The sequence below is a fragment of the Equus quagga genome, unplaced genomic scaffold, assembly GCF_021613505.1.
Source record: "Equus quagga isolate Etosha38 unplaced genomic scaffold, UCLA_HA_Equagga_1.0 203_RagTag, whole genome shotgun sequence".
Taxonomy (NCBI): Eukaryota; Metazoa; Chordata; class Mammalia; order Perissodactyla; family Equidae; genus Equus; species Equus quagga.
Genome location: NW_025798627.1, coordinates 3876040 through 3903046, shown reverse-complemented (window position 1 = coordinate 3903046; position 27007 = coordinate 3876040). Strand labels below are relative to the sequence as shown.

General features: G+C 38.2%; 1 protein-coding gene across 1 annotated transcript in view; it reads right to left on the bottom strand.

The window, feature by feature from the left end:
* LOC124233445 (dynein axonemal heavy chain 7-like) overlaps window positions 1-27007 on the bottom strand; it is a 234964-nt gene that overhangs the window by 140857 nt on the left and 67100 nt on the right. The window contains exons 20-25 of the mRNA XM_046650549.1: window positions 16432-16625; window positions 14699-14897; window positions 11787-11927; window positions 7891-8103; window positions 4367-4476; window positions 271-439 (exon numbers count right to left, since the gene is read on the bottom strand). Of these exons, the coding sequence (XP_046506505.1) occupies window positions 271-439; window positions 4367-4476; window positions 7891-8103; window positions 11787-11927; window positions 14699-14897; window positions 16432-16625 (1026 nt within the window). The remainder of the gene's footprint in view (window positions 1-270; window positions 440-4366; window positions 4477-7890; window positions 8104-11786; window positions 11928-14698; window positions 14898-16431; window positions 16626-27007) is intronic.

Genomic DNA, 27007 nt, shown 5'->3' with positions numbered 1-27007 from the left:
ACTTTTAGCTGCCACAGTGCACTGCAGGGACATGACTCCCTCTCATCAGTGATCCGGGCCCATCACAGCAGGAACGGAGTGGGAGGCAGAGCTCGCTCTCAAACAAGCTTTTGATGCAACCCTGCTTCTCTTGAGAATTACTGAGACAGTACATTAATTTTAACTTTACTTAAAATACAGTGTCTTTTACTTGCATTAAATTATGTTTCATCATAACCTTCCTCTCTGAGCAGTTATCATATTGCAAAGAAATGAGGAGTCAATTCAAACCTTAAAGAATTTTCCTAAAGCCAGGTAATCCAACCCATCTGAGCAGTTGAAAACAACACATTGTTTGGCTACAGCTTTTGCTAAATCTTTGGTAGTTTCAGTCTTTCCAGTGCCCGCTGGCCCCTCAGGGGCTCCTCCAAGGTGCAGGTGAAGGGCTCCAAACAGGGTTCTGAAACATGAGAAAAAAACAATCTTCATACAATAATGTGATTTTTTTCATATACATTCTGAAAAGAGGAAAAGTTTAACCTGAGAGCCAAATTTTCCACTTTCTCTTCAATAATTTCTTCCCACTAACCTCTGAACATTTTTGACTCTGCATTACTTTGTCTGTTCCGATATTTTACTTCTGTAAAGCTATATATATGACAAAATCAGAACAAATTCACTTTTGAAACTCAATGCTGACTTCTGGTCACCATGGAGAATTCAGCTGATCCTGAACCACCCAATCCCCTACTGCAAGCATATGGACATGCTACAGAAAAGAAAACAAATAACTTTTGAAATAGATGGCATTTTTGAAAAAATGAAAAGCAAATCACCAATGAAGAGGAGATGGAAAGCTGGTAAAGTAATTAGGCGCTACAGTGTAGAGGTGCATATTGTTTTGGATCTGCATATAAACATGAGTGTATTTATGGCCACAGAGAAACAGAAAATAACTTAGAACTTAGAACGGAGCAAGGTGAGGAGCTGGAATGGATTTACCTATATAAACCTAGAAGCCTTCAAAGGCTGCCTTGTTTCTAAACGGAAACTAAAATTACTCCAGCAACTGACTCAAGACAGACAAGAGTCAACTATGGAAGAGACAAGAAGCTTACCCTTCATGCAGGGCCCAATGAAAAGCCTACGTCATTCAGAGGAGTGGAGTCTAAACGTCCACTACCCAGGGGCACACGAACCCAGACTGAGAAATTACCATGAAAACTTTTTTCTGGACCAGAGAAAACCCTAGAGACCTCCTCAGAGGTAAATGTGAAACCATTCCACATGGATACCTCCAGAGCTGAGAACATGTAAGACTGTGCGGAGAAACCACCTTTACTAAAATGAGCTCAGTTAAAACTGGAGCAAGAGAGATCAGAGTTAGGAGTCAGACTCGCAGTGGCAAAGGCAGATGGACAAAGGTCTGGGGGGGTTAATACATACATGGCACTCTGCCTTCTCTGGCATCCTATTGGTTTGTTCAATGAGATTTTTTTTAAAAAAGCAACAGACATCAGAAAATCATGAGGAAAAAAAAGTCAAACAAACAGAACTCTGGCAACCTGAGATCTGGCAATGAAAAATATAATCATTGAACTTTTAAAAACTCAGTGAACAGATTAAACATCACAGGAAACATAAAGAGACAGAATTATGCACTAGAAGATAAATATGAGGAAACCACTCAGGGAGATACAGAGATCAAGTATAAGAGAAGTTAAAAGACATAGAAGAAAGAAGGAAGAGAATGGGGAAAAGGCAAAATTTAAAAGGCAATGCTGAGAATTTGCCAGAACTGAAGAAAGACATGAATTGAAAAATTCCCAAATAAGATAAATAAAAACTCACCCACATTTAGTAACATTACAGTGGACATCAACAATAAAGAGAAAATCTTAGAAACTGCAATAGAGAAAATTACCTTCAAATGAATAATAATTAGAATAACAGTAGCAACAAATGCCAGCAGAATATCTTTGGAGAGCTGAGGGAAAATTTCTGTTCATCTACAGTTCTATACCTAGCTAAAATTTCATTTAATAATTGAGTGAAGATCAAAAAGAAGAGAGGCATTTTTAGACAAAGACTGATATATCTCACTACTTGCAGAACCTCACTGAAACAATTACTAAGGATGTTGCCTAGTAAGGAGAAAAATTAAAAAAGAAATAAGGCTAAGGAAGAAGCAAGAGTGAGTAAAGACAATGATAAAACTTTTGGAAAACCTATATAAATATTAGCTGTAAAAATATGTTACAGTATACAAATAGAGGTTCCTTCTGTCTTCAAATTTTGACTACACTCCAAGCTGAGAGCAATATATGCCAGATCATTTATCTTATAGATAGTGAGATTGGTCATCTAGCATCAGGGCATATACATTGCCTAGGAAGACTGCATGGGAGTCCAGGAGCGAGGATTTCATTGCGAAGAGCTATTACTGTGTTGTGTATCTCTCCTCCCTCTGTACGGAGGAAGAGAGAGAGCAGCATTGTCCCTCTCTCAAGCTAAGTAAGGGGGCTTTAGAGAACTACTCAGAAAGCTTGGCACATTGGCCCCTGGAGTTTGTGGAACACAGGAACTGGGAGCTGAGTCACAACTTAAAATACTTAAAGTCAAGAGAATGCCTGCAGCTTCCCCTGATGGCAGAGTGGGAGAAAACAAGGACAGTAAGAGAGATGTACTGTTAACTGCTGGCAAAACAAAGGCGTGTGTATCATCTGACCAGATCCAGATCCCACTGGGAGGGAGCCAGATTTGAGTCATGCTGAACGACTCTTTGCAGGGACCCTGCAAAGGAGGCCCACCTAGAATCAGAGAAGACCCCAACAAGAGAGGTCTGTGTGTGATGGATCTCAGACAGAGGCTGAGGCCAAAGTCACCAAAAGCCAGCCAGAGAAGGCATTTTCCACAGGTAGGAGAATCCAGTGACTGGGGGATCCAAGAACCCACATAAGCATCCCCTGGGAGATCTGGCACATCTGTGCTTGTGCCATCACTGAGGGCTCTAAGCAGCCAAGAGATAGTTGTCCCGAAGGACACCTGTCACATACAAACCTACCTCTCCCTTTCCTTCTTCCCTCCTCCATCGACCCCCAACACTAGAGGAACCAAAAATAAGCCACTGAGAGATGGATGCAAAGGACTGGGATAAAAATGACACAGGGCTGACCACATTTACCTTCCCAAATGCAGGCCCTGAGCGGGAGTCAGGCTCGAGCTGGGGAGAAGGGAAGTTTCAAACTCGATGAAAGATATTAACTTTGATATTAGACTTATATGGACTCTCAATATCTGACAAAAATAACACTATTCATTAGTATCTTAGAGTAACCAGAAAGACTAGAGAATCTACCCTAAATTTCATCCAGGAACGGGGAAAAATATTTGATAGAGCAAGTTTCAAAGAACAGTGATAAGAAAGAATAAAATTGCTTTCTGCTTGCATCCTGAGACTGGTTTAGTCAACCAACTAGTTAAAATGCCTAAATTTTTTGGAAGAAAATGAAAACACAAACTTTAAGTTAGTATTTGACAATAATTTGGAATATGGGAGATGAGAACTTGGAGTTAAAGTAGTTAAAGCCCTTTTATTATGCAGAAAGTCGATTACAAAAATATAAATGCAAACACCTATGACATATCTAATGGAGCTATCCGGCAGGCACGCGTGTGGTGAGAGCTTACAGGAGCGTCCTTGGCTGCAGGTACAGATCTGGGGGGCTTCAGGATGTAGGCTGTTAAAGCCTGAGAGTGGATGTGAACATTCAGGAAACCATGAAGCGTGAGACAAAACACCACATGACAACAGAATTCTAGAAAATTCTCTTTCAGGGAAAGGAACAGGATGCCTCAAATGATCTAAAAGGAAAAGTCAGAAAGTTTTAAGAAGAAAGGAGAAATGAACAATGTAAAAAACAACAGCAGGAGCCGCCTGTGGCCAAGTGGTTAAGTTTGCATGCTTCACTTTAGTGGCCTGGGGTTCGCTGGTTCGGATCCCGGGCACAGACCTACAGACCGCTCATCAAGCCATCCTGTGGCAGCATCCCACATAGAAGAACCAGAATGACCTACAACTAGGATACACAACTATCTACTGGGGCTTTGGGGAGGAATAATAATAATAATAATCGGAACACCTATTTCAGAGTTTGGAAAAAAAAAAACCAGGATTGTCTGATAATACTTAGAGCTCTAGAGTTGAGTACAAGAAGCCAGCAGAGAAAGAAACTGAAGGCCAAATTGAGAGGAGAAATAAAGGTATAGGAAACAATAACATAGGACACATTTACCTGTGGGAGATAATTCAGTACTTTTAAAGAAATTAGTGGGCTAGGGGTGAGTTAAAGTTATTTCCAATAGATCCTTAAATTAATGAGTTTACCTGTAACATCTGTCAGTGAGGGGAGTAATGACCAGCCTAGGGGAATTACCCAGATATTCATATCCATATCGTAAACCAGCATTGATCATCTTTGTTTCTAAATGATTTTCCTAGGATAAATCAGATAAAATGAAGTTAGCTTAAACAATAAATTTTTAAATAATGTGAAATCTCAAGCTCTTTAATAAATAATAGCCACGCTGTAAACAATATCTTTAAAATTCACTTTTCAGACATCATTTAATTCAGTAGAAGAATTCAATATCTAATTTCCTTGGATAAGTAATTCAAGTCACTGTCTTCCATTTTCCCCATATGCTATCTTTGGAAAATATTTGCTTCTTTTCTCTCTTATATTTTCTTTTTTTCTTTTACTTGCTAATACTTTTAATTTAATTTTTTATTAAGGCATAATTGACATACATTATATTAGTTTAAGGTGTACAACATAATGATTCAATATTTGTGTATAGTGCAGAATGATTACCACAATAAGTCTAGTTAACATCAATCACCATAGATAGCTACAGAATTTTTCTTTCTTGTGATAAGAACTTTTAAGATCTACTCCTTTAGCAACTTTCAAAAATGCAATACAGTTTTATTAACTGTAGTTGCCATGCTGTACATTACATCCCATGACTTATTTATTTTATAACTGGAAGCTTGTGCCTTTTGACTCCTTTCATTCATTTCTCCCACCCACACCCCACCACCAGCCACTGGCAATCACCAAACTGTTTTCTGTATCTATAAGCTTGCTTTTGTTTTGTTTTAGATTCCACATATAAGTGAGATCACACAGTATTTATCTTCCTCTGTCTGACTTATTTCACTTAGCAAAATGCCCTCAAGGCCCATCCATGTTTTTGCAAATATATCAAGATTTCTTTTTTGGCTGAATAATATTCCATTGTGTGTGTGTGTGTGTGTGTGTGTGTGTGTGTGTGTGTGTGTGTATGTATACCACATCTTCTTTATTCATTAGTCTGTTGATGAACATTTAAGTTGTTTCCATATATTGGCTATTGTAAATAATGCTGCAATGAACATGTGGGTACATATCTCTTTTCAAGTTAGTGTTTTTTTTTTCTTTGGATAAATACTCAGAAGTGGAATTACTGGATCATATGGTAGGTCTATTTTTTGAGGAAGCTCTGTACTGTTTCCCACAGTGGCTGCACCAATTTACACTCCCATGAACAGTGCACAAGCATTCCCTTTTCTCCACATCCTCACCAGCGTTTGTTATCTCTTATTTTTTTGAAAATAGCCACTCTGATGGGTGTGAGGTGATATCTCATTGTAGTTTTGATTTGCATTTCCCTGACAGTTAGTGATGTTGAATATCTTTTCATGTACCTGTTTGCCATCTGTATGACTTCTTTGGGAAAATGTCTATTCAAATCCTCCGCCCATTTTTAAATCAGATTGTTTGTTTTTTTGCTATGGAGATGTATGAGTTCTTTATGTATTTTGGATATTAACCCCTTATTAGATATATGATCTGCAAATGTTTTCTCCCATTCAGTAGGTTGCCTTTCATTTTGTTGATGGTTTCCTTTGCTGTGTAGAAGCTTTTTACTTTGATGTAGTCCCACTTATTTATTTTTGCTTTTGTTGCCTTTGCTTTGGTACCAAATGCAAAAAATCATCACCAAGACCAATGTCAATGAGCTTAGCACCCGTGTTTTCTTCTAGGAGTCTTACGGTCGCAGGTCTTAAAGTCTTTAATCCATTTTGATTTAATTTTGCATATAGTGTAAGACAATGGTCCAGTTTCATTCTTTTGCATGTGGCTGTCCAGTTTTCCCAACACCGTTTATTGAAGAGACTGCCCTTTCTCCATTGTATATTCCTAGCTCCTTCGTCGTAAATTAATTTGCCACATATGTGTGGGTTTATTTCTGGGATCTCTATGCTGTTCTATTAATATATGTGTCTGTTTTTATGCCAATATCATACTGTTCTAATTACTATAGCTTTGTAATATGGTTTGAAATCAGGGAATGTGATGTCTCCAGCCTTGCTCTTCTATCTCAAGATTGCTTTGGTTATTTGGGGTCTTTTGTGGTTCCACGCAAATTTTAGGATTGTTTGTTCTATTTTTGTGGAAAATGCCATTGGCATTTTGATAGGGATTCTATTGAATCTGTAGATTGCTTTGGGTAGTGTGGACATTTTAACAGTATTAATTCTTCCAATCCATCACCATGGAGTAGCTTTCTTTTTTGTCTTCTTCAATTTCTTTCATCAATATCTTATAATTTTCAGTGAACAAGTCTTTCATCTCCTTGGTTAAATTTATTCCTGAGTATTTTATTCTTTTTTTTTTAAAGATTTTATTTTTCCTTTTTCTCCCCAAAGCCCCCTGGTACATAGTTGTGTATTTTCAGTTGTGGGTCCTTCTAGTTGTGGCATGCAGGATGCCGCCTCAGCATGGCTTGATGAGCAGTGCCATGTCCACGCCCAGGAACCGAACCGGCAAAACCCTTGGCCGCCGAAGCAGAGCACGGGAACTTAACCACTTGGCCACCGGGCCAGCCCCCTATTCTTTTTGATGCAATTGTCAACGGGACTTTTTTCTTAATTTCCCTTTCTGATAGTTCATTATTCTCCTATATTTTCAATCATTTGTTCAATTTGTTTTCAGTATAGAGTGGATATAATTATCATCAAATTACAGATAAGGAAACTGACGCTTAGAGAGAGTAAGTAACTTGTCCAAGTTATACATCTGGTAAAGGGAGGATCTGGCATGTAAAACAATGATTGCACAGTCTGAGGTCCTAATCACCACATACACCGCCTCTCATATAGGTTTCCAGACTTCTGGTTCTTGTTTCTCCCCTCCTCCCACCAGATACCGCCCAAGCCTTTCACAAGAGTGAATCTGATGAGAACTTTCAAGTCCATATCTCCAGTCACCAGCTCTCTCTTCACACTCTCAACAGGCCCAGCCTCGCCCACTGTACTAACGGTGCCTGCTCCTCCTGGCTTCTTGATAGTAGCTGCCAACACCACCCACCCAGAGGCCCTGATAAACCTTCCTTCCAGATCATGTTTCTAGTTTCTTGAATTGATCAACAAAAGGCAACTTTGATGACTAAAGCAGACTAAAGTAGTCTGATTTGTACATTCTTTAGATGTATCAGGAATCTAAAAACGTGGTTTTAAACTGACTAGTTCCAACATTTTGCAGATTCAGCAAGCATAATGATTCATTTCAAATGAGTAGTTTTTTATAATTACTCATAATTTGTGTGTCTATATATGTGTATGTATCTCTATGTAGCTATGCATTTGGATATGGATTTGGATATAGATATAATTTTTGTACAGATGCTATAGATATAGTTTTTGGCTGCCTTAATCTTCAATCTGGAGAAAGCGTGTTTGGGTATAGTCAGCCATCAGCAAAAAGCCTATATTACTGACATCATTTCCCATGTGAGCAAGCCAGCACAAATTAAAACGCTATGAGCTGAAATTGCTGTGTAATAACATTCAGTGGTATCACTTACTTGCCAATAGTACCTAAGCTGACTTAACCATTCGAAGTCCGAGTCATCATTAACTTGTTTTTTAACAAGTGATGTGAGGACATCTCTAGCATGGACATCCAGCACCACGAGGGCTCCCAGAGTAACGCGATTCTGCTTGGACAGTTTGCCACGGACCAAGGTGACAATATCATCAATTTGTTTGTTACATTTTTCCAAGTATTGCTCAAGAGCCTGAAAGAAAATAAGATATGATTACTCAATGTGATCAGAATCCTTTTGACCAAAACCATCTTGAGCTAGCATGTATACTGACTAGTCTCTTCATTCTTATCATAGTTTTCCATACAACATAATTTAAAAATAATCAATTTTTCTTACTACAAAGGTATTAGGTGAACAAGCGCAATCTGGTCAGATACAGTGGACATACGTGGTTTGTATCTACCCAACATCCTCTCCTCTCCTATTTCCACTCTTCTATGCTCTGTGGTTCTGGTGAGCTGTCAATCATATTGCCCCATCTCTATGGCAACATGAAGGAGGGGATGTGAGACCCAACAAGAGTCAATGATAGTTCTTCCCCGGGGCTGCTATACAGATAGAGAAACGAGTGCCGCTCAGTAGGCTTGGTAGACTCTGAGCATGCCAGTCTGAAGCTACTGCAGGCCTCCATTTCCACTGCAGAATAAAGCCTGCCTGAGATCAGCAGAGGTGAAAGACAGACAATGAAAAAGAGACTGCAGCAGCGAGGAAGCCCTGAGACCCTGATTCCGACTGCTCCTCCTTGGATCCCATGAGTCCTTCGAGTACTCTCGTGTAAGCTTCCTGAGTGGGGTCTGTGTCACTTGAAATGTAACGACCCTAATAAACAAAACATGTAACATTTTAGTCGATGGTGAGCTAATGCCAGTTCTAAGGACCAGGCTTGCTTTGGGGTCTCTTTTCTGGTGGGTAAGTCTAATTAGTAAGGTAGAAACGAGAAGAGGGTTTATGAAAATCAAATTAGAATCGATGAAAGCTGCTGTGCTTAAGGGCAGTGTCCATATGCCCAGCAGGTTGACGCGGCCTCCTTCTTCCCTGATAACGTTTAATAAGCATTGTGCACCAATGGGTTTATTCTACTCCTTTAGGGCCAGGTAAGGGTAGCAAAGAAACTAAAAGTACGGATGTCCAAGAATGAGGAAAAGTTTAAAGGATAGTGTTGAGGATTGCAAGCTGTTTCTCTAAGGGGCACTTTTCTTATTCCTTGAAATATTTTATCTTTTTTAAAAAAATTTTTAAGGAAGTCATTTTTTCAAAGGTTTGGTGCTTGAACACTATTTCCTTTATATTATTTACAAGATTAATAACTATTAATTTGCTTCTTAAGCAGTGAAAAATAAACTTCTGTCCCATGCATGTTTAAATAACCATAACTGCTTAATTTCTTGGAGCCAATTAGTGAATTTAAGAATACTGAGTATATAAGTTAGTAAGAATGGTTTTGACTCTAGGAAGACAAGCTATGCCAGCAGGTGCATCTTAGTTTCCTTATCAGCAAAAGTAAAGATCTCTGCGAGTCTTACCAGTTCTCAGGTTCTGTAGTTCAATACAAGATATAAAATAAAAATTTAATGCTTGGACCTGACAGTACAAATTATATGTCCAGAAGAATTTGTTTGTATTTACACTAGCAGAATGTGTTTTCCTATACTAGAAAAACAGATTTAGAACTAAAATTTAGCTTAAACTGTGAAACTGAGTTCTTTAGGAACTACATTATATGAATCAACAAGAATTCGGATTAGCTAGATTGAAAAAAATCATGATATTGATAGTATTTTTGTTACATTTTATTCCTTGTAAAACATTCTGTACAGTGAGTTAATGAATCTGCAGGTAACCACTATTATATTCAGCCAAAATAAACCCTATCTGTAATCAAATATTTTCATCATACGTAGATCCTTCTACATACACAATGACATACTGACTCAAAATCACATCAATATTTGCAATATTCTGAGCTCTGTGGCAGTGGCGGTTCTTTCATTCATTTTATAGCACCTGTAATGCTTCATATGGAGGAGTTCCACAATCAACATTCACTGAACAAATAAATGGACACACAGATCCTGAAGTGCATGGGTCCTCTGGGAGTGTGACAGTATAACATGGTGCTATTGTAGGATGGGTTCTCATTTTGGCTTTCTCTGTGAATGCCTCCATACCTGCACCATATTATGTGATTCGAAAAAAACTGAATAGACCAATAAAGGAATACTAAATAAATAACTCCATCTAAGTATCAGTGGATACTCTTGTAAACCAAAAAAACTATTTGTGTCTGTATGCAGTATGGTAAGAATCATAGGCAGATAGTTTTGAGCAGAGGACACACTGAAGTGGAGTGACCTAAATTGCGCATCCCTTGAGATTCAAATTACACTTGAGAGAGAAGTGGCAGCATGAAAGGACTGTAATTTATACTTTAGCTCCACCTCAACTCCCACCTGTTCCAGCTTGCTTGGAGTAGGAGCAGAGAAAAAAATGGTTTTGACAGAAGGGTAGAGGTTTGATAAACACCACATCTAAACTGAAGGAATTTGGAAGATGTCTACAGATTGTCTGATTTGCTCACATTTGCTTCTTTGTTCCCTCCAGACTACTTCCCCACAGTGGTGAGTGATAAAGTTGGTATGGTGGTTTTAGGGGGCCAGCAAGCAAGGAGGGAGATTCAGGAGGCTCCATGTACCCCAGTAGCCCACAGTGGCGATGGAGGAATCCCTCTGCGTGGGATGGTTGGTGGGTGGTAGCTTAAAAGTGAAAAGACGAGATCAATTCTCTGGCTCCACTGAGGAAAAAAGACAAATGCACTTGGGGCCAGACAGCCAAGAGGCCAGAAGTAACCCCAAGGGCTTACTGTGGTTGGGGAACCCCTCATCCCCAGTGCTCTGGTTTCCATGAAGAAAGACTTTATCCTGAAAATCCCTGACCACCTGGCCTATGCCCTTATCCCTTCCCACAGAGGAAACATCAGTGACCACTGGCAAGTTGGAGTAAACTAAGCATGTGTCACTCAGCTCCTTCCTCTGTGGGATCTGCCTGCTTACAGAGAATATGACTCTCTCTCAAACCCCAACACCCACCACTGTTCAACAGTACCTGAAAGACAATAATATCAAACTCTACGTCAAAAATACTCTAAAAACTCATAGGTTTAAACAAAAGATTTACAATTGCTAGATTCCAATTGGTTTATCAGACAACTGAAAGTTGACCAGCTTGAAATCCTACCTCAAGGACAAGAACGTTGCATTGAATGTTCTTCCATTTAGCAATGTTCTTCCAATAGCAATCCAATTACTAATATTATTAAATTCATATATCTAATACATTAGAATATATAAAATTAAGCATCTTCAAAATATTAATAATTATTTATTCAAAGTCAATACATTAAAAATAAAAATAGTCAAAATAAGTCAACTGATACCTTGTCTTGATTCATAGGCTAGTTTTACTCAAGGCATAAAAGAGAATTGTATTATATTCTTTCCTCCTATCTGAGTTTAGGAAGTTTCTTAGTCCTATTATCGTTCTTTTTTTTGAGGGAGATTGACCCTGAGCTAACATCTGTGTCCATCTTCCTCTGTTCTATATGTGGGACGCCTGCCACAGCTTGGCTTGATAAGCACTGTGTAGGTCCGCCCCCGGGATCCAAATTGGCATGTGAACTTAACCATTACACCACCAGGATGGCTCTCCATTCTATTTTTTAAAAGCACAAAAATGTATTCAGTGAGAAGATTGAGGCTCAACTACTCCTGACTTTTTGAGTGGATTGTCTTTATTTTATTTTTTAGAATAAGTGCATTCTGGCAATAATAACTATTGAAAAAATGCTGAAAAACCTGGGGGTAATAAAAGCTTACCTCTTGCCCCTCTGAAATAGCTGTTTGTACTTCTATTGTCCAAAAGGTTTGGGACACACAGAGAACTGTCTGTCCAGGCCAATCCCTTACCCAGTTAATTCGTTCATATTGTGTATAGGCAAAAATTGCACTTCCAATTACCTGAGTGAAAAAGAAAATGTCACAGATGAACAGTTTCACACTTTACTTGAATGAGCTGTACAATGAAGAGCTAAACTCTTAAACAGATGAACTCATACTGCTCAATTTTTTACATCTTAGCCAATTATGAAGACTCAAAGCAAGTGATTACACTACTTAAATTTAAGTTTATTCATACACTTGTCAGCAAAACAAATATATTATATAGCATTTTATTTTGCTGATACATGACCAATTTGTGTGAACCACATTATATCAAATATTTATTTGACCAATTGTAGCCAAAGACATCCTAGATACATTTGAATTCAACAAGCACAAGCAATTTTATTGCAAAACATAAATTCAAACAATTCCAAAATGGAATCAATCGAATTCATAGATAATAATTTTCTTTGAACCTAATCCCCACTTAGCCATGTGCATACGTGTACATGCACACGCAGGCAAACCACACAATTCCTCTGAAGTTCCACCTGTTTTTCCAGACCTCACTCCCTCTCAGTCCTATAGTTTGATGCCCAAGGCAGTGATGACAGGGATGGATGTATAAGTCACCATGGAAAGCTGAAAGCTGTAAAGTCAGGAAGTCTAATTTATGTACTTTGCTACCTTTGTTTTCAGTGGATTGATATATCCACTTTTTCTACCAGCCATCAGTGGGAAACATTCTAATCTATTTTATGTATCAACTAAAAATAGTAAAATCGTCCGTGAGGTGATACCTACTTTAATGTTTGAATTTCAGAAAAGATTCTCAAAATTAGACTTTTCTGAGAAATATATAAGGATGAGTGAAACTTTCTGGATTTCTAGTCTAGCTAAGATATTTATAGAGCTGAAGAGAGATGAAGGGCAGTGTTGGCCACTGATAATAAAGAAAATTTAAAAGGCTAGAAGAAGCCACAAGAAAGGTCAGGTGAAAATGAGCAAGTGAAAGATGGGAGAAACACAGAAAAGAATAGAAGATATAGTAGAGAAATGTCAAGGATGGAATAAACATGCGTTCTAGAAGGACACTGTAGAGAGAACTAGAGGAAGACATTAAAATCGAACTCACAAATTTCTATATAGTTGGATGAGGAAAGATATGACCACATAAAGTTCTACCATATTGTATGTAAAAAATATTATTATAGCAACGTATGCCACATGTATATATGTGTGTATATGAGTATATATGTGTGTATGTGTATATATATATATATTATATTATATACTATATATATAATTAAGTATATTTGTATATATATAATAAGCATATTAATTAAGCTACATTAAACCCTTGATAATCTAGTAAGATAAAGGGGCAAATTGCCAAGAACATGTTTTTTTATTATTTGCAATATTAACACAAAATTCACTTAATTTAGGCATGCAGTAGCCTTTCAAGCATGCAAATACATATAGCACAACACAGTAAGTAACACACATATCTCCTGTTTGTAATAGTTTACACACATTTGCTTGCATATTTCACCAACACAAATTTACACATGAACATTTGGGGAGGATATTTCCTACACAATTCTTTGCCACCCCATGTTAATGCTCTAAAATGGCAAACAAAATATTTTTTCTAAGCACTTTGACAAAAGTAAAAGAATAGTTGAAATAGTATCAGATACATCTAAAATAACGAGTTATCCCTGTATACATCAATTAACAAACCATATGACCCAGTTCAATGCTGCTAAGTAGTGGTCAAAGTGGAATTCATCTGCACTGTTAACAGCTACATAAATGGGAGTGCTATTTGTCAATACTCATCAAGGCCTAGGAAAGCTCATCCTCTTCAGCCCAGTGATCCTACACATGAGAGGTAATCATAAGAAAATAATGCAAAGAAACCAGCTATATGCATAAGGACAGTCATTATAATTTAATCCATAACAGGAAGAAATGGGAAACTGTCCAAAAGATTTTCTATCTATTGGAAAAATATTATGCAGGCAGATATTAAAACTATATTTAAGAAGAGAAAGAATCATTAAGACACATGATTTACATTAAACACCTAGATTCCAATGAAGTTTTTCAATAATATATGAAAGAATCTGAAAAATTAATGAAAACTCTTGTTGATTAGGAACTGATACCATATTTCCTTCTCATTCTTGCCCTCATGCTCCTTTGCTCAATTATGATTTTTATTCTTGATGAAGAACTTGAATGCTAAGTCCACATTATAGTAAAAAATGGATTTAAGTGCTCAATTAATCTCTATTTGTTGCCATGACTTGAAATTCTCTACCAACAAACGTAATTACAAATGATTGAGTTGACAATATGTTTTATGAGATGTGGAAAATAGGAAATTATCACTAATTGTAGGAAGTGCTTATGATTTTCTAACATTTTGGTACATATATAACATATACACAGAACAAGAGGATTCACCGTGGAAACACACGTCAAGAAGATTGAAGTCAAACTGCAGAGAGGCGCTTCCAAAGCAAGACTAAAGACAGACTGTGCAGACCAAAGTGTGCCTAATTAATGATGAAAGCACGAGCATGTGGCTGCCAGAAATGAGACAGACTCATGACTGAAACTCAAGTTTTCTGTAATATAGATGGTATTTTGTCCCACTTTTCAAATGAGTCACTACAAAATTAATATCAGAGACCATACCTTTGCCTTCAAGCTATCTATTACAATTGAATTGGTAATTCATGACTCAATTTCTGTTTAAATAACAACGCATTTATTAATGATACATTAAAATTCTATCACCTTTACTAGAAATAATAATAAACACAGCCAGCTACCTTGTGGATGGATTTAATCATAGTTCTCTCTAACTCAACCAACCACTTCTCCACTTGCCCTCTGGCTTTGGCTGTTGAAATGGTGTCCACAAGTTCCACAACCTCTCCTTCACTACTCTTCATGTGAGTAATGTCTAAAGTTTCTGTAAATTCTACCTTTGCAATTCCTTCAAAACATTTCTTCAAGTGAGGTTGCACTCTGTGAGGAAAAACAAATGTTTAAGAGAATTAACCAAATTAAAGCAATTCCTTAAATATCAATATTCTTTGTGCACCAATCGTCACTCAAAATTTATAAATGTGCACTATGCATTAGGCCCCTGCTAGATGCTGCTGGAGATGAAGTGCCGGGGGGAGAGAGGGTAAAAAAAACCATACACTCCTTGCCTGCATGGATTATACAGTCCAGTGAGAGGTCATCATTAATTGAAGATCACAAAAAATCTGTGAAATTACAATTATAATAAGAGCTACAGAGGAGATGTCCATGAGGCTTTATTTCCAGCACACTGAACTGAAAGATGGTAAAAGTAACGTAAGGAAGAAACTAATCTTGACTAACTGATAATACACTAACCTGAAGAATCTTCAAATACACAAAAGGATCCATTTCAACTGGGATCTTCAGAGACTGCTTGCAAATTATGAGCTGGGTTCAGTGCGTTCAGTATTTCACAGCTTACTAAGTCAACTGCTTTGAAGGTACCCAACTTCCATCCATTCATTGTAATACAGATGGAACTGACTAAACCACCCCCTTTGGGCCCATCACCAATAACCAACTGAATTCAGCATTCAAACAGGCAAAAAAGAAGCAGAGTATAAAAATTCAAATGGAAATCTGAGCCTAAATTTAGCTTTTTGTCTGGATTACTTGTCTCCTATTTTGAAGGCATAAAATACAACATTAACAAATTTGCTTAACAAGTATCTATTCACTGTCTGCTATATACTATACACTCTTCTAAGGAATGAGGAATCAGCATTGGGAGAAAAAACACTCAAAACTCCCTGCCATCGTGGAGCTTATATTCTGCTAGAGGAAATCAAACAGGAAACAAATAAGTACATTATAGAGTAAGCCAGATGATAAAAAGTACACCAATGGGAAATAAGGCAGAGAAGATAATCCAGGAAAGGTGGCTAGAAGTGCTGGAAGGGGTTGCCATTTTAAACAGAGCGATCAGGAAAGGCCTCCTGACTGGCAGATGTTTGAGCAGGTTTCCACAAAGACCTACCGCAGGTGAAAGGAGTCTTATGGACAGCTGGGTGAGGCGCATCCTAGGCAAAGAACATACACTGAGGTAGAAGGCTACTCCTTTCACGGGGGTATTGCAAGGACTGTAGCAGAGTGAGCAAGAAGGAAACGTGTGGGAGATGAACAGGAAGGAGAATGGCGGACCCCCTTGTGGGTCATTGCAAGCCACCGGAGGCACTGTCTTTTATTCTGAATATAATTAAAAGAGTGAAGTGTCCTGAAAAATCTGTACGAGAATATGTGCTAAAATAAGAAATCCACTCGAACATCCATAAAATTTGGAAAAATGTCATTCAATGATATTATCTGTGTTTTTAATAATTATTTTAAGTTGATTATTGATGATATTTAGAATAGTCTTGAAAAAGTTATTACATAAACATAATTATATATATTTATTTGTGTTCCACCTTATTCTAAAAATTAAATTTAAGCAGATAAATTTAGCCATGTGTTATATCTGTAAGGTACTTACCTAGTGGGATCTTTGGTCTCAGACAGAATCTCAAGAAGTTCATCATTAGACAAGAAAAAGAATCTGGGGAAGAAGAGACGTTTCTTTTCCAAATATTCATTAAGTCCTTTAAGAATGAGTTCCAAAAGTTCATTAGATTTTTTCAGCCTTTCCAGCATTCTCTCAATAGTTACAACTGTCAGAACATGTTTATCCTAAAAATAAAAGAGAAAACACTCAACTCAAAAATATTAGATACTAACTTGATTTATATTCATATTACTTTTGAGATTTTACATGTTTTTAATCAAACAAATATGCAAAATGTAAAGTGAATGTTTACTTTTATTTTTTTTAATTTTTTTCTTTTGAGGAAGATTAGCCTTGAGCTACCATCTGCTGCCAATCCTCCTCTTTTTGCTGAGGAAGACTGGCCCTGAGCTAACATCCGTGCCCATCTTCCTCCATTTTATACATGGGATGCCTACCACAGCATGGCTTGCCAAGCGGTGCCATGTCCACACCTGGGATCTGAACCAGCGAACCCCGGGCCGCCGAAGCTGAACATGCAAACTTTGCTGCGCCACCGGCCGGCCCCCAAATGTTTACTTTTAAAAAGTAGTCTTGCATATTCTAGATCTAACTAGCCTCTTTAATTACATAAAAGTCATGTTGACTTGATCTTCAGCAATGTTGTTCACAATTTCTCCAAGTTGGACAGTGTCAGAGACAGAAAATGAGTGAGCGAGGGAGGGAGAGAGAGAGAAAGAAAAAACAAGGATGGGGGAAACAAAGCAGTATCAGATATACGTGTCTTTTATTGTTTGAGGAAAAGTACTCTAAAAAGATGTCATCATTATAATTTTTTTCTTTTAATGAAGCAATCTTTTTTATTTCCACACACTCCTTTTTTTTTTTTTTTAAAAGATTGGCACTTGAGCTAACATCTGCTGCCAATCTTCCCATTCTTTTTCTTCTTCTTCTCTCCACAGCCCCCCGGTACAGAGTTGTACATTTTAGTTGTAGGTCCTTCTAGTTGTGGCATGTGTGATTCCGCCTTCGCATGGCCCGATGAGCAGTGCCAGGTCCGCACCCAAGATCCGAACTGGCAAAATCCTGGGCCGCTGAAGAGGAGTGCGCAAACTTAGCCACTTGGCCACGGGGCCAGCCCCTATAATTATTAATACTATTGCTATCAATCATAGTAAAATAACACGATCCCTGTTTTATAACTGTAGATAAAAATGTAAGAGTTCAGGGTGGGGAGGAAGGAGTTTTCAATAAAGATGTCACATTGCAAAGAACTGCATTTGGAGCCACATTACAGCACTCTGCTTGCTGAAGGACTCAGGTTCAAGGTCTGTTCTTCCTGAACTCTCTCGAGAGACTAAGACTGTTCTACCCACAGGGCATGGATTTCTGAACATTCTATCACATGAAAGCATCACTGTGAGCTGCTTGCTTTAAAGAGATTCAAACACAATCAAGTATTTAAAAAAGAGCTTTCTTTTATGCCGTGGGATTCAAAATAAGAATTACAACCAAAAGCTGATCTTATGAACTGATATTTTTAAAAAGTAAATAGTTTATTGATTTCTCAAAATATCCATACAAGTAACTGCTGGGTTTATGAAAACCCTTAGAAATACATATTAAAATACAATCTAAATATAGCTGAACTAAAATTCTCTTCACTTTCTTTTTCCTTTAACATATGACAGATGCCATCCAGGTCTAGCCTTGGTCTCCTAACTCCAAAATCAGCATTCACCATTGACACCAAGGGCAAAAGAAGAAAAGTTCTTTACTAAATAAGCTTAAAGCTGTTAGAAAGAGGTGCTAAAACACATTAGAGATTTTGATCACCAGATCAAATAATAAACCTCATGAGAACACACCAGCACATTTATAAATATAAGTGATAGGGCATTTCAGAAAATTTCTATGAAATTAAGTCAAGAGAATATTGTTAAAAATTAATCATAGAATTTCAAGATTAACTAATTAAACTTATTTTTGGCATTCATCCACGACTGAGAGATCAACCAAAAATGTCAGCTGTAAACGGTTTCATACGGAAATTTTATTTCTATTGCAAGAGTCTCTAAAATATGTTTTTGTTAATATACGTAGAATGTGGCTGAAAATGATAGATATAATTTCCTGCTTTGTTTTGAATTATAACAACGTAACTTGGAAACACAGCAATTTACTCAAAGAACAAAATAATTATCATTAATACTTGTTTTCACAATAAAACAGGTTCATATGAAATATGTAACCTATGATTAGATTAACTTATCTTTAAAGGGACACAATTTTTAAAAGGTATTTTATTATATTTCCTAACAGTTTTATATTTCAAATAAGTATTTTTTAAAATGCATACACAAAAAAAGCATGACAGGGACTCAGGTCATAATTTAAACGTGTAACTCATTCAATAAAGGATAGGGTAGAACTCATGTATGCCTAAAGCCAAAAACCAAAAACCAAAATGGTGTTCTTAGAGTGCCACCTTCTGGAAAAGTATGCCTTTCTTTGTTGGAAAAAAAAGCTGAATGGTCGCTGATACATGTGAAAAACTCCTTTCACAAATTAACAATATTTGTTTTATTCTCCGCCAAAGAACTTATTGCAATGTTGCTATTTTGGATCTGAGATTTGAAAGCTAAAAAAATTCAGTTCTTTAAAACAAAAGTTCATATTTCTTTCCTTATTACAATTAAATACCTCTGGAAAAACTTAGCATCCAAGTAAAATGTTTAAATTGAATTCTTGTGGTCAAACCTATTTAAATAGACTAGCTCAATGAATCTGAGCCAAATGTGCCAGTTCTAAATGAACATGGGCAATAATCTATATACCTTTGCGTACGGACTTAAGAAAAATATATATACAAGTAACCGTCTCACAACTGGAAACTAATTTCACTCTCTTCCCATGGGATGGGGAACATAACAGAGACTGCATCAGATAAAGGAAACACAGCTCTGTCCCTAACCCACATTGCTCCTTATAACCTGGGTGACCCTGGGTCATTTACTTAACCCAAGTCTCAATTTTCTTATCTTTAAAACGAAGATAAGAGCCCTCTGCTCAAAGTTGTTATAAGGACAAATTAGATAACATATTTGACACACCTAACATAGTGCCTAGAACACACAGACTTGAAACTACCGTTTTCGTTTTCCCTTGCATAAGTGCTTCTTGGAGAGAGACAGACAGACAGACAACTACCTGGGGGGATGGAAGGAATGAGGCGCTTACATCGCTCCATCAGGTCTATGGAATTAAAATGAACATTTTATAACCTGTCATCCTCCAGGTAAGATATTTATCACAGTAAAATAAAACTGGCTTTAAGTCCCCTTAAGCATTGCCATAAAATCCTGGTACAGGGTAGGCATTCCCATAAATATTTGTTGAATGCTTGAGCAAATGCAGGATGAGTTAAGCCTGTAGAGACACAGAACTCCAGGAGAGTACAAGCCTGGGTGTGGTACCAGGCTGCTACTTATTAGCTGTGTTCTCAGGACATAACAACGCTATAATAGGAAACTACTAGAAATTTGAAACTTAGTATGACTCCCTTGACACTTTAAGTACTTTTCTGTCTCCTGGAGGGGAGGAGAAGGAACTATTAACTTTTATATTTTTTGCTTAAAGAAATAATTTTACAGATTTTCTGTGTCCCCTTTGGCTTCACAAGCACCACACTCCCATCAGCTCGAACGACAGGCTCCTGGTTGATTTACATTTCTACACCAAAAGCCTGTGATATCAGGGACCTGAAACCTAATTTGGGTCTACGGAGAGAGCATACTCATTACTGCTACCAGGAAGCTTCACAGAAAGTACTGTTTCAGACTCCGTGATGGAGTTATGCTCAGGCCGGTTCAGTAAACTTCGGAAGCCTAAACTTCCTAATCAAGTCCCCGAACAACAGAAAACTGGTAAGGTCCACATTAAACCCTTTAAGCACTAAGACAGGAAATGTGGGTTCACTGATAGACCTTTCAGCCCCTTACAACTTTGAAATCCTTTGACCTCACCAGGAATAGAAATTCTTTCAAGACCCAGGATGTTTATAGAATTAATCCAGATCTTAGGGCCCACTTACCTAAAATTGAATTTTCAGAGAAAGTTTTTCAGAATAAACTCAGAATCCTTAGAACTAGCAATAATTTGAGGATCCATCTCAATTCAATTATTCATTCACTCAGTCAACAAATACTTGAGGGTTGGCTACACAACAGGCACTCTTCTTAGTGTTTGGCAACAACAGTGAAAAAACAAAGATCCCAGCCTCCATGGGGAGACGACGACAAATAACAAACATAATAATTCATAGTTAGAAGGTGATGGATGCTACAAGCAAGAAAAGGGGGCTTGGGATGCTGCGAAGGCAAAGGGCAGCCTTCAGTTTTGAACAGGGGGCTCCGTGCGAGCCTCTTCACAAAGGTCGTATTCGAGAAAAGACTTCAAGGAAGCAAAACCACTAATCAGCTCTGCAGACATCTGGAGGCACAGCATTTCAGGAAGAGGGTCCAGTCAGTGCACGGGCTCCAGGTCAGGGTGTGTTTGGCATGGGTGATTTGAAAAAGAAAAAAAATAGGAAGCCAGTGTGGCTGGAATAGAGTAGGTAAGATGGAAAGTCGTAAGAACAGAGAGGTAAAAGGGTGGAGTGAGCAGATCAAGAACTTCCCATTCAATGAAACCACTGATATATCCCCATACAGAGAAGTATTTCTCTCCTGGACACTAAGATATTTCAACCAGCAAAACCAAAAGTCGGGAAGCAAAATTGCTGTGAGTAGCGTACTGGGTGAATTGGTGAGAAATGTCACTCTCCTTTTCACTCCTTAATTCCCACACCCATGGACTCTGACAATGGGAGAAACCATACATTTCGAACTGGTTGAGAACATATGCTCTGTATCCTCTAGAACTGCACCCCAAACTCGCAAACTACTGTCTTCCTGCTGGTATAGCAACTGAGTCTTCAACATGAGTCCTTCCATTTTTCATAAGGCCAACACTCATATTAGAACCTGTAAATCTCATGAGTGTCAGTCAATTGCCTCATTTCCCTTGTAATGTGAGTTCCTCAGCAGAAGCAGTGTAGTGTGGAAACTCAAAATGAGCAAGTCACTGAGTAAGTGAATGAATAAATGACAGTGTTGGCAGAAGCTTGGGAAGAGAAAGGAAAGACCCATCTGGTACAGACAAATCACTGCCCCCTTCTGTGTTAAAAGAGCTCCAGTGGATTCAATTCCTTCTAAACGGCTGCCTGGTCCCTTCAGGTGTGGTGCTGTAACAGAAGCATTATGTTTGTTTCTGCAGCTGGCAGCTTGGACAGTCAGCAGGGCTGGTGAATGGTCGTCCATGATGATAAGTCCTTCCATAATTCCCATCACTGCCATCATGACTTCTTTGTTTATAGCTAGAGTGACCATATATCCCAGTTTGATGAGGACAGTTCTGGTTTATGCTTGCTTTCCTGGCTTATTAATTACTTTAACTCTCACAAGTTCCCGAGGCTGGACAACATATTACATGATTATTCTATTCGTAGCTCACCATGCATACACTGGCAAATGCTGGTTGACATTCACAAAATAGAGCAACTGGTCAACTATATTATTAAGTGCCTCCTTTTGCAGTGCTGTCTTTTATTAAGCATTTACATGAAAATACAAATATGCTCACATTATATTCTATTCTTTGATCCCTTCTACCTCTTCCCCAGACCTCCTTGTTACCAGCCCTTCAATCTTGTTTCTTCTAAGTTTTTGATCATGCAGCCAAACTGTTTGCTACTGACCATGATCTACGTAGATCCACACTTCCAACCCTGGGGTCAGATGAAGATCCATACTTCTGACCATCTCTCTTTCTAGGAAAGGTTAAAAAACAAACTAATATATTCCTTGAAGTTGTACCCACTAGAAGGATTCCCTTCCTGCCGCCCTTTAAGGCCACTCCTAATGACGCTGTCATTTCCACTTCTGGATGGTGCAATTATATTTTACAGAAACATCTTTAAAGTAGTCCCTAATTTCTTTAAATCATATCAAGAATTTTCTGGCATTTCAATTTCTTTTAGGTAAGAGCCAGGTTTGGGTCAAAAAACCAAGTGCCATTCACATCTCCTTGACTAGTACATTGAAACCAGGATCTCTGGTAAGTGCATTCACATCAATAAATCTGACCACATTTAACTTAAGTTATTTTCTCCATAGACAAGCACCATTACAACACATTGCCTCCTATATTTCTCAGGCTTCTGCCAAGGCTTGTGGCAGGGGGCACTCAGCAGTATGAGGGTCAGGGTACCCGGAGTCAATCAAATCCACCCAAATGTCCCCAATCCCAGTTCTCCCCACCCCACTCTTTCCCAATAAGTAAACTACCCTTCACATACCAGATGTGGCAAGGCTGTGAGTTAAATTACATTGTAATTTGGCAACCCAGTGGATCAGACTGTATAATTCACTTTTGGCTCTGTCAAAGTTGTAGCTATGAGAAATAAGGGGCTCTTTGAGGACAATCACAGAAGCTCTTTAGTCCTCTGACCATGTCTTGAGCAGAGAATTTAAAACTCTGAATTATGCCATTTCTTTAATTTCTCCAGTGCTTTTGAAAGAATTCAGCCCATCTCACATCCCTTGTTCAAATTCCTACCATATTGACCTATTCCAGCAGCCACTTGGTCTACCAAATCAATGCCTATAAATAGACTCTTTATTCCAGGAAATCAAGAGCATAATTTAAGTTAATGATTTTTGCACTGCATGCCAGGTACCACACAGTGTTCCATTTTCAGATGGTAACTAGATCTGCACTACCCTGAAACCCAACTGAGTCACATGAACAATCCTAGATTCCATCCTTGAGGTTCTGGTTGATTTATTATGAGTTTAGTGCAGAATCCTTCTAGGTACATTAAGCAAAGAAGACATTTAACATAGGGAGTTAAGTGATTACAAAATCGCTGGAAGATCTGAGGGAGCACAGACCAGGGTAGGCTTCCAGGTCGGACTCTTAGAACACTGTGGAACCAACCTTCCAGGAGTGCTACCTCCTCTGTCCCAATCAGGACCAAAGGGTACCACCACCAGAACTAGTGCATTCAAGAACACATCAGGGTGGATGTGATTCCAGGGATCAGAATGGGATCAGGAAGTCACCATCATCACCACCTCTAAATACCCATAAAACTGGTGACCAGATATTGAAGTTCTGTTGGAAAAGAAAAATAAGTCACGTGTCCATAATCTTGCTTGACAGCAGAAATAAGTAAAACGGCAAGAAGACAGCCACTGCTTCCCTTATGCCTTCCAAATCCCAAATGAGTGTATCTAATTGTCAAAATCTAATTCAACTCCAGAAACTTAGATGCTAAAGAGTCTGGAAGACGTGGTTTTTAGCTTTCCAGCTCACTAGAAAGAAGTGAGATGCTTGGTACCAAGTTATCATATTTACTAGAGTAAAGGGAAAAATAAAAATAAAGAATGACTCCTAAGTTTTTGGCCTGAGTAACAGGAAGAAATATCTACTGTGATGGGGTTAGGCTACAAGGGGAAAATGTTTGGGGAGAGATTCAAAAGTGCCTTCTTTTGCCTTGTGTGGAATACAAAAGAAGACTTGTGTGGGTCAAAAGCCAAGTTTGGGGATGAGCGCAACATACATGAAGAAAGATTATCCACGTCTTTCACCTCCAAATGGTGCTGGTTCCCATCCGTGACTCTTAGGGAGGGGGCCCAAGAGGGTGCCTAGAATATTTTCAAGCATCTGTAAAGAGAGGAGGCTAACATCTTCTTCCCCAACTGGAAGTCTGCTCTGTCACCAGGTGTGCTGACCTGCTCCATTGCTACCAGAGCAGGAAAAGAACCCTGGGAGAAGATGGTGTGGTGAGACGACCAGGGCAAGGAGAGGCCAGGACCGTGTGCTCAAGGCTACTAAGAGGTACTGAAGAGGGATCTCACCTTTCTGCAGACCCTAGATGAAATTAAGGGCTACAGATTTGTGAAATACTGCTGTAGCATGGGGCAAAGACACACACATGAAAGGAATGTGGCACAGGCCATCATCGGTAGGTCAATTTGAAGATGCAGTCAAATCTTGCAGAGGATGACCAAACCTGGGGGAGATGCTCAAGATAGGGTCCCTCAGCAGCTAGAGTTTGTCAAGGTCTTCACCTGTCCGCACTCGGTCAATCTGTGGACTTTATCAGTCCACAACTGGTCAAAAAGCTAGACTAGGTGTGATATCCAACAGTAAAGGACAGTGCCTGGACACCACTGACAGGAGGCTGTCCATCTTACGACCATTGCAAAAAGAACAGCCAATTTGGCTGGGTCAATTACATCAGTAAATGCTCTTTACCTCTCTCATTTTCTTTCTCTCTCTCCTTCTCCCTCTTCCTATCTTTCTCCCCATCCCTTCCTCCCTCCTTTTCTTCACCTTTTCTCTGTCCCAGCACCAGATGATAAGCACAGGAAGGAGATTAGCATGGGAGAGCAGTCCCCACACCTTCCCATCCCTAGAGCCTCAGGTTTACCTGCACTGTGGGGAGGAGAAGAGCTCTGAGTAGAAGATGAAATTGAGCTCTTAAAACAAGCACAACTAGGGGCTGGCCCCGTGGCCGAGTGGTTAAGTTCGCACGCTCCGCTGCAGGCGGCCCAGTGTTTCGTTGGTTCAAATCCTGGGCACGGACATGGCACTGCTCATCAGACCACGCTGAGGCAGCGTCCCACATGCCACAACTAGAAGGACCCACAACAAAGAATATACAACTATGTACCGGGGGGCTTTGGGGAGAAAAAGGGAAAAAATAAAATCTTTAAAAAAAAAAAAAACAAGCACAACTACGTATTCATAAACAAAACTATCTTAATAACAAAAAGTGACTGAAAAATTCTGAAATTAGACTGAAAGGTCAAAAGGGAGCCTCTCCCAGAAAAAAGAGGCTTTGGCTAAGCATAGTTGGCAACAGGTATCAAAACAAAATTATTCCACATTTATACCTCAAGGAACCAAGACACTTCAATCAAGCCAGTTATGTCAACAATATCATTTACATTCTATTTTTAACCTCTGAGCCTTTTCTCTTGGCATAGTTCTAAAATAACCTTTATTAGGAAACTGTAAGACTGAAAATGATGGCTTTTTGTACCAATCACTTAATCCAGTGGCCTCTACTACACAGGTCATCTCATTATCCTTCCTAAGAGAATACAGATTTATGTTGATCTTCAAAGCTTTGGAGAGTGTGGACAAAAGCTGTCCTGAATATTAACATACTGAGAAAAAGAAAATGTAAAACCAGCTGAGGAAGATAATCAAGTCTTACAGCAAAGCAAACAAAGTGTCACCCAAAGAAAACTGCTTATTCGGGAATGAGCGGAAGTAACGTGTTTTTTTTGTTTGTTCTTAATTCAGCAGTTTTACAGAATTGAAAATTCACCTCCTTTATTTACCAGTCCCAGCACAGCTGCCCTTTTCTAAGCATCAAAATATCTATAAAATTTCCTTAGCAATGTGGGATTTGATTGAATACCAAAAAAGAAATTCTTTTTTTTTAAATTTTTAAAATTATATTAACTAGGAGAATATAAGCATCTACTTTTTACTTTTTGGGGCAAGAGAAAAATTCCACTTCATCCTTTTCTAAATGAAAATATATACATGTTATAAGGGTTTTGCCCTGTTGTAAGGAAACAATCTATGAAAGGCTAAATTTATAAAGCAAATTAATTAGAGATGACTAAGTGCATCACAAAATGACTCACTTATAGGTCCTTTAACTATAGAATTCTAGTATAATTAATTTTACGAAAGTTTGGTTTATACAGAGATTTGTTTCAAGTATTATTACATAAAATGAAGTAAACATTAAATAAATAAATTCATGTCCATCTTTCTGAATATTCTCCTATCAAGTCATACAGTTGATGTTGATACAGTATTGCCAGTATTTAGGATTATAATCACAACTTTCAAAGTTCAAATAACAAAAATATGCATAATTCTATTTTAGGGTAGGAAAATTTTAAGATAATACTCTTCCTATCTTACAGTATTGTATTTGATCAAAACACTAACAGCAAAGTTTACATTCATTTAATGATATAATTTAATAACTAACATTTCTTCTATTTTAATCTTAACCTCCAATAACACACAAACCATGCCTTTCAGGTAGCAAATAAATGACTTCGGTTGAACAAAAGTCATACATTTTTTAGTGTTACTGATTTTTACTAAATTTCCTCCGTAACTTAAACTGTAATTCTCCTCCACAATATTTGTGTTGATTGATTGCATTTTGCTTGTATTTATTGGGCTCTTTCTATTTATTTATCTTTATGACTCATCCTTTTTTGGGCCCCTGAAGAGAACCTTGCTGACTGAGTGGCTGGCACACTGACACGTTTCCACTGCAGCACATTTCAGTGGTGGGGCAGCCCATAACCAGGGGCCATAGGATATATGGGGACAGCAAGCACTAAGGGCAGTGTCTTCCTACCAAAGCATCGGTAAGACCCACTAACAGAACCAAATCTCATTAAATAATGCAAATTCAATTTGG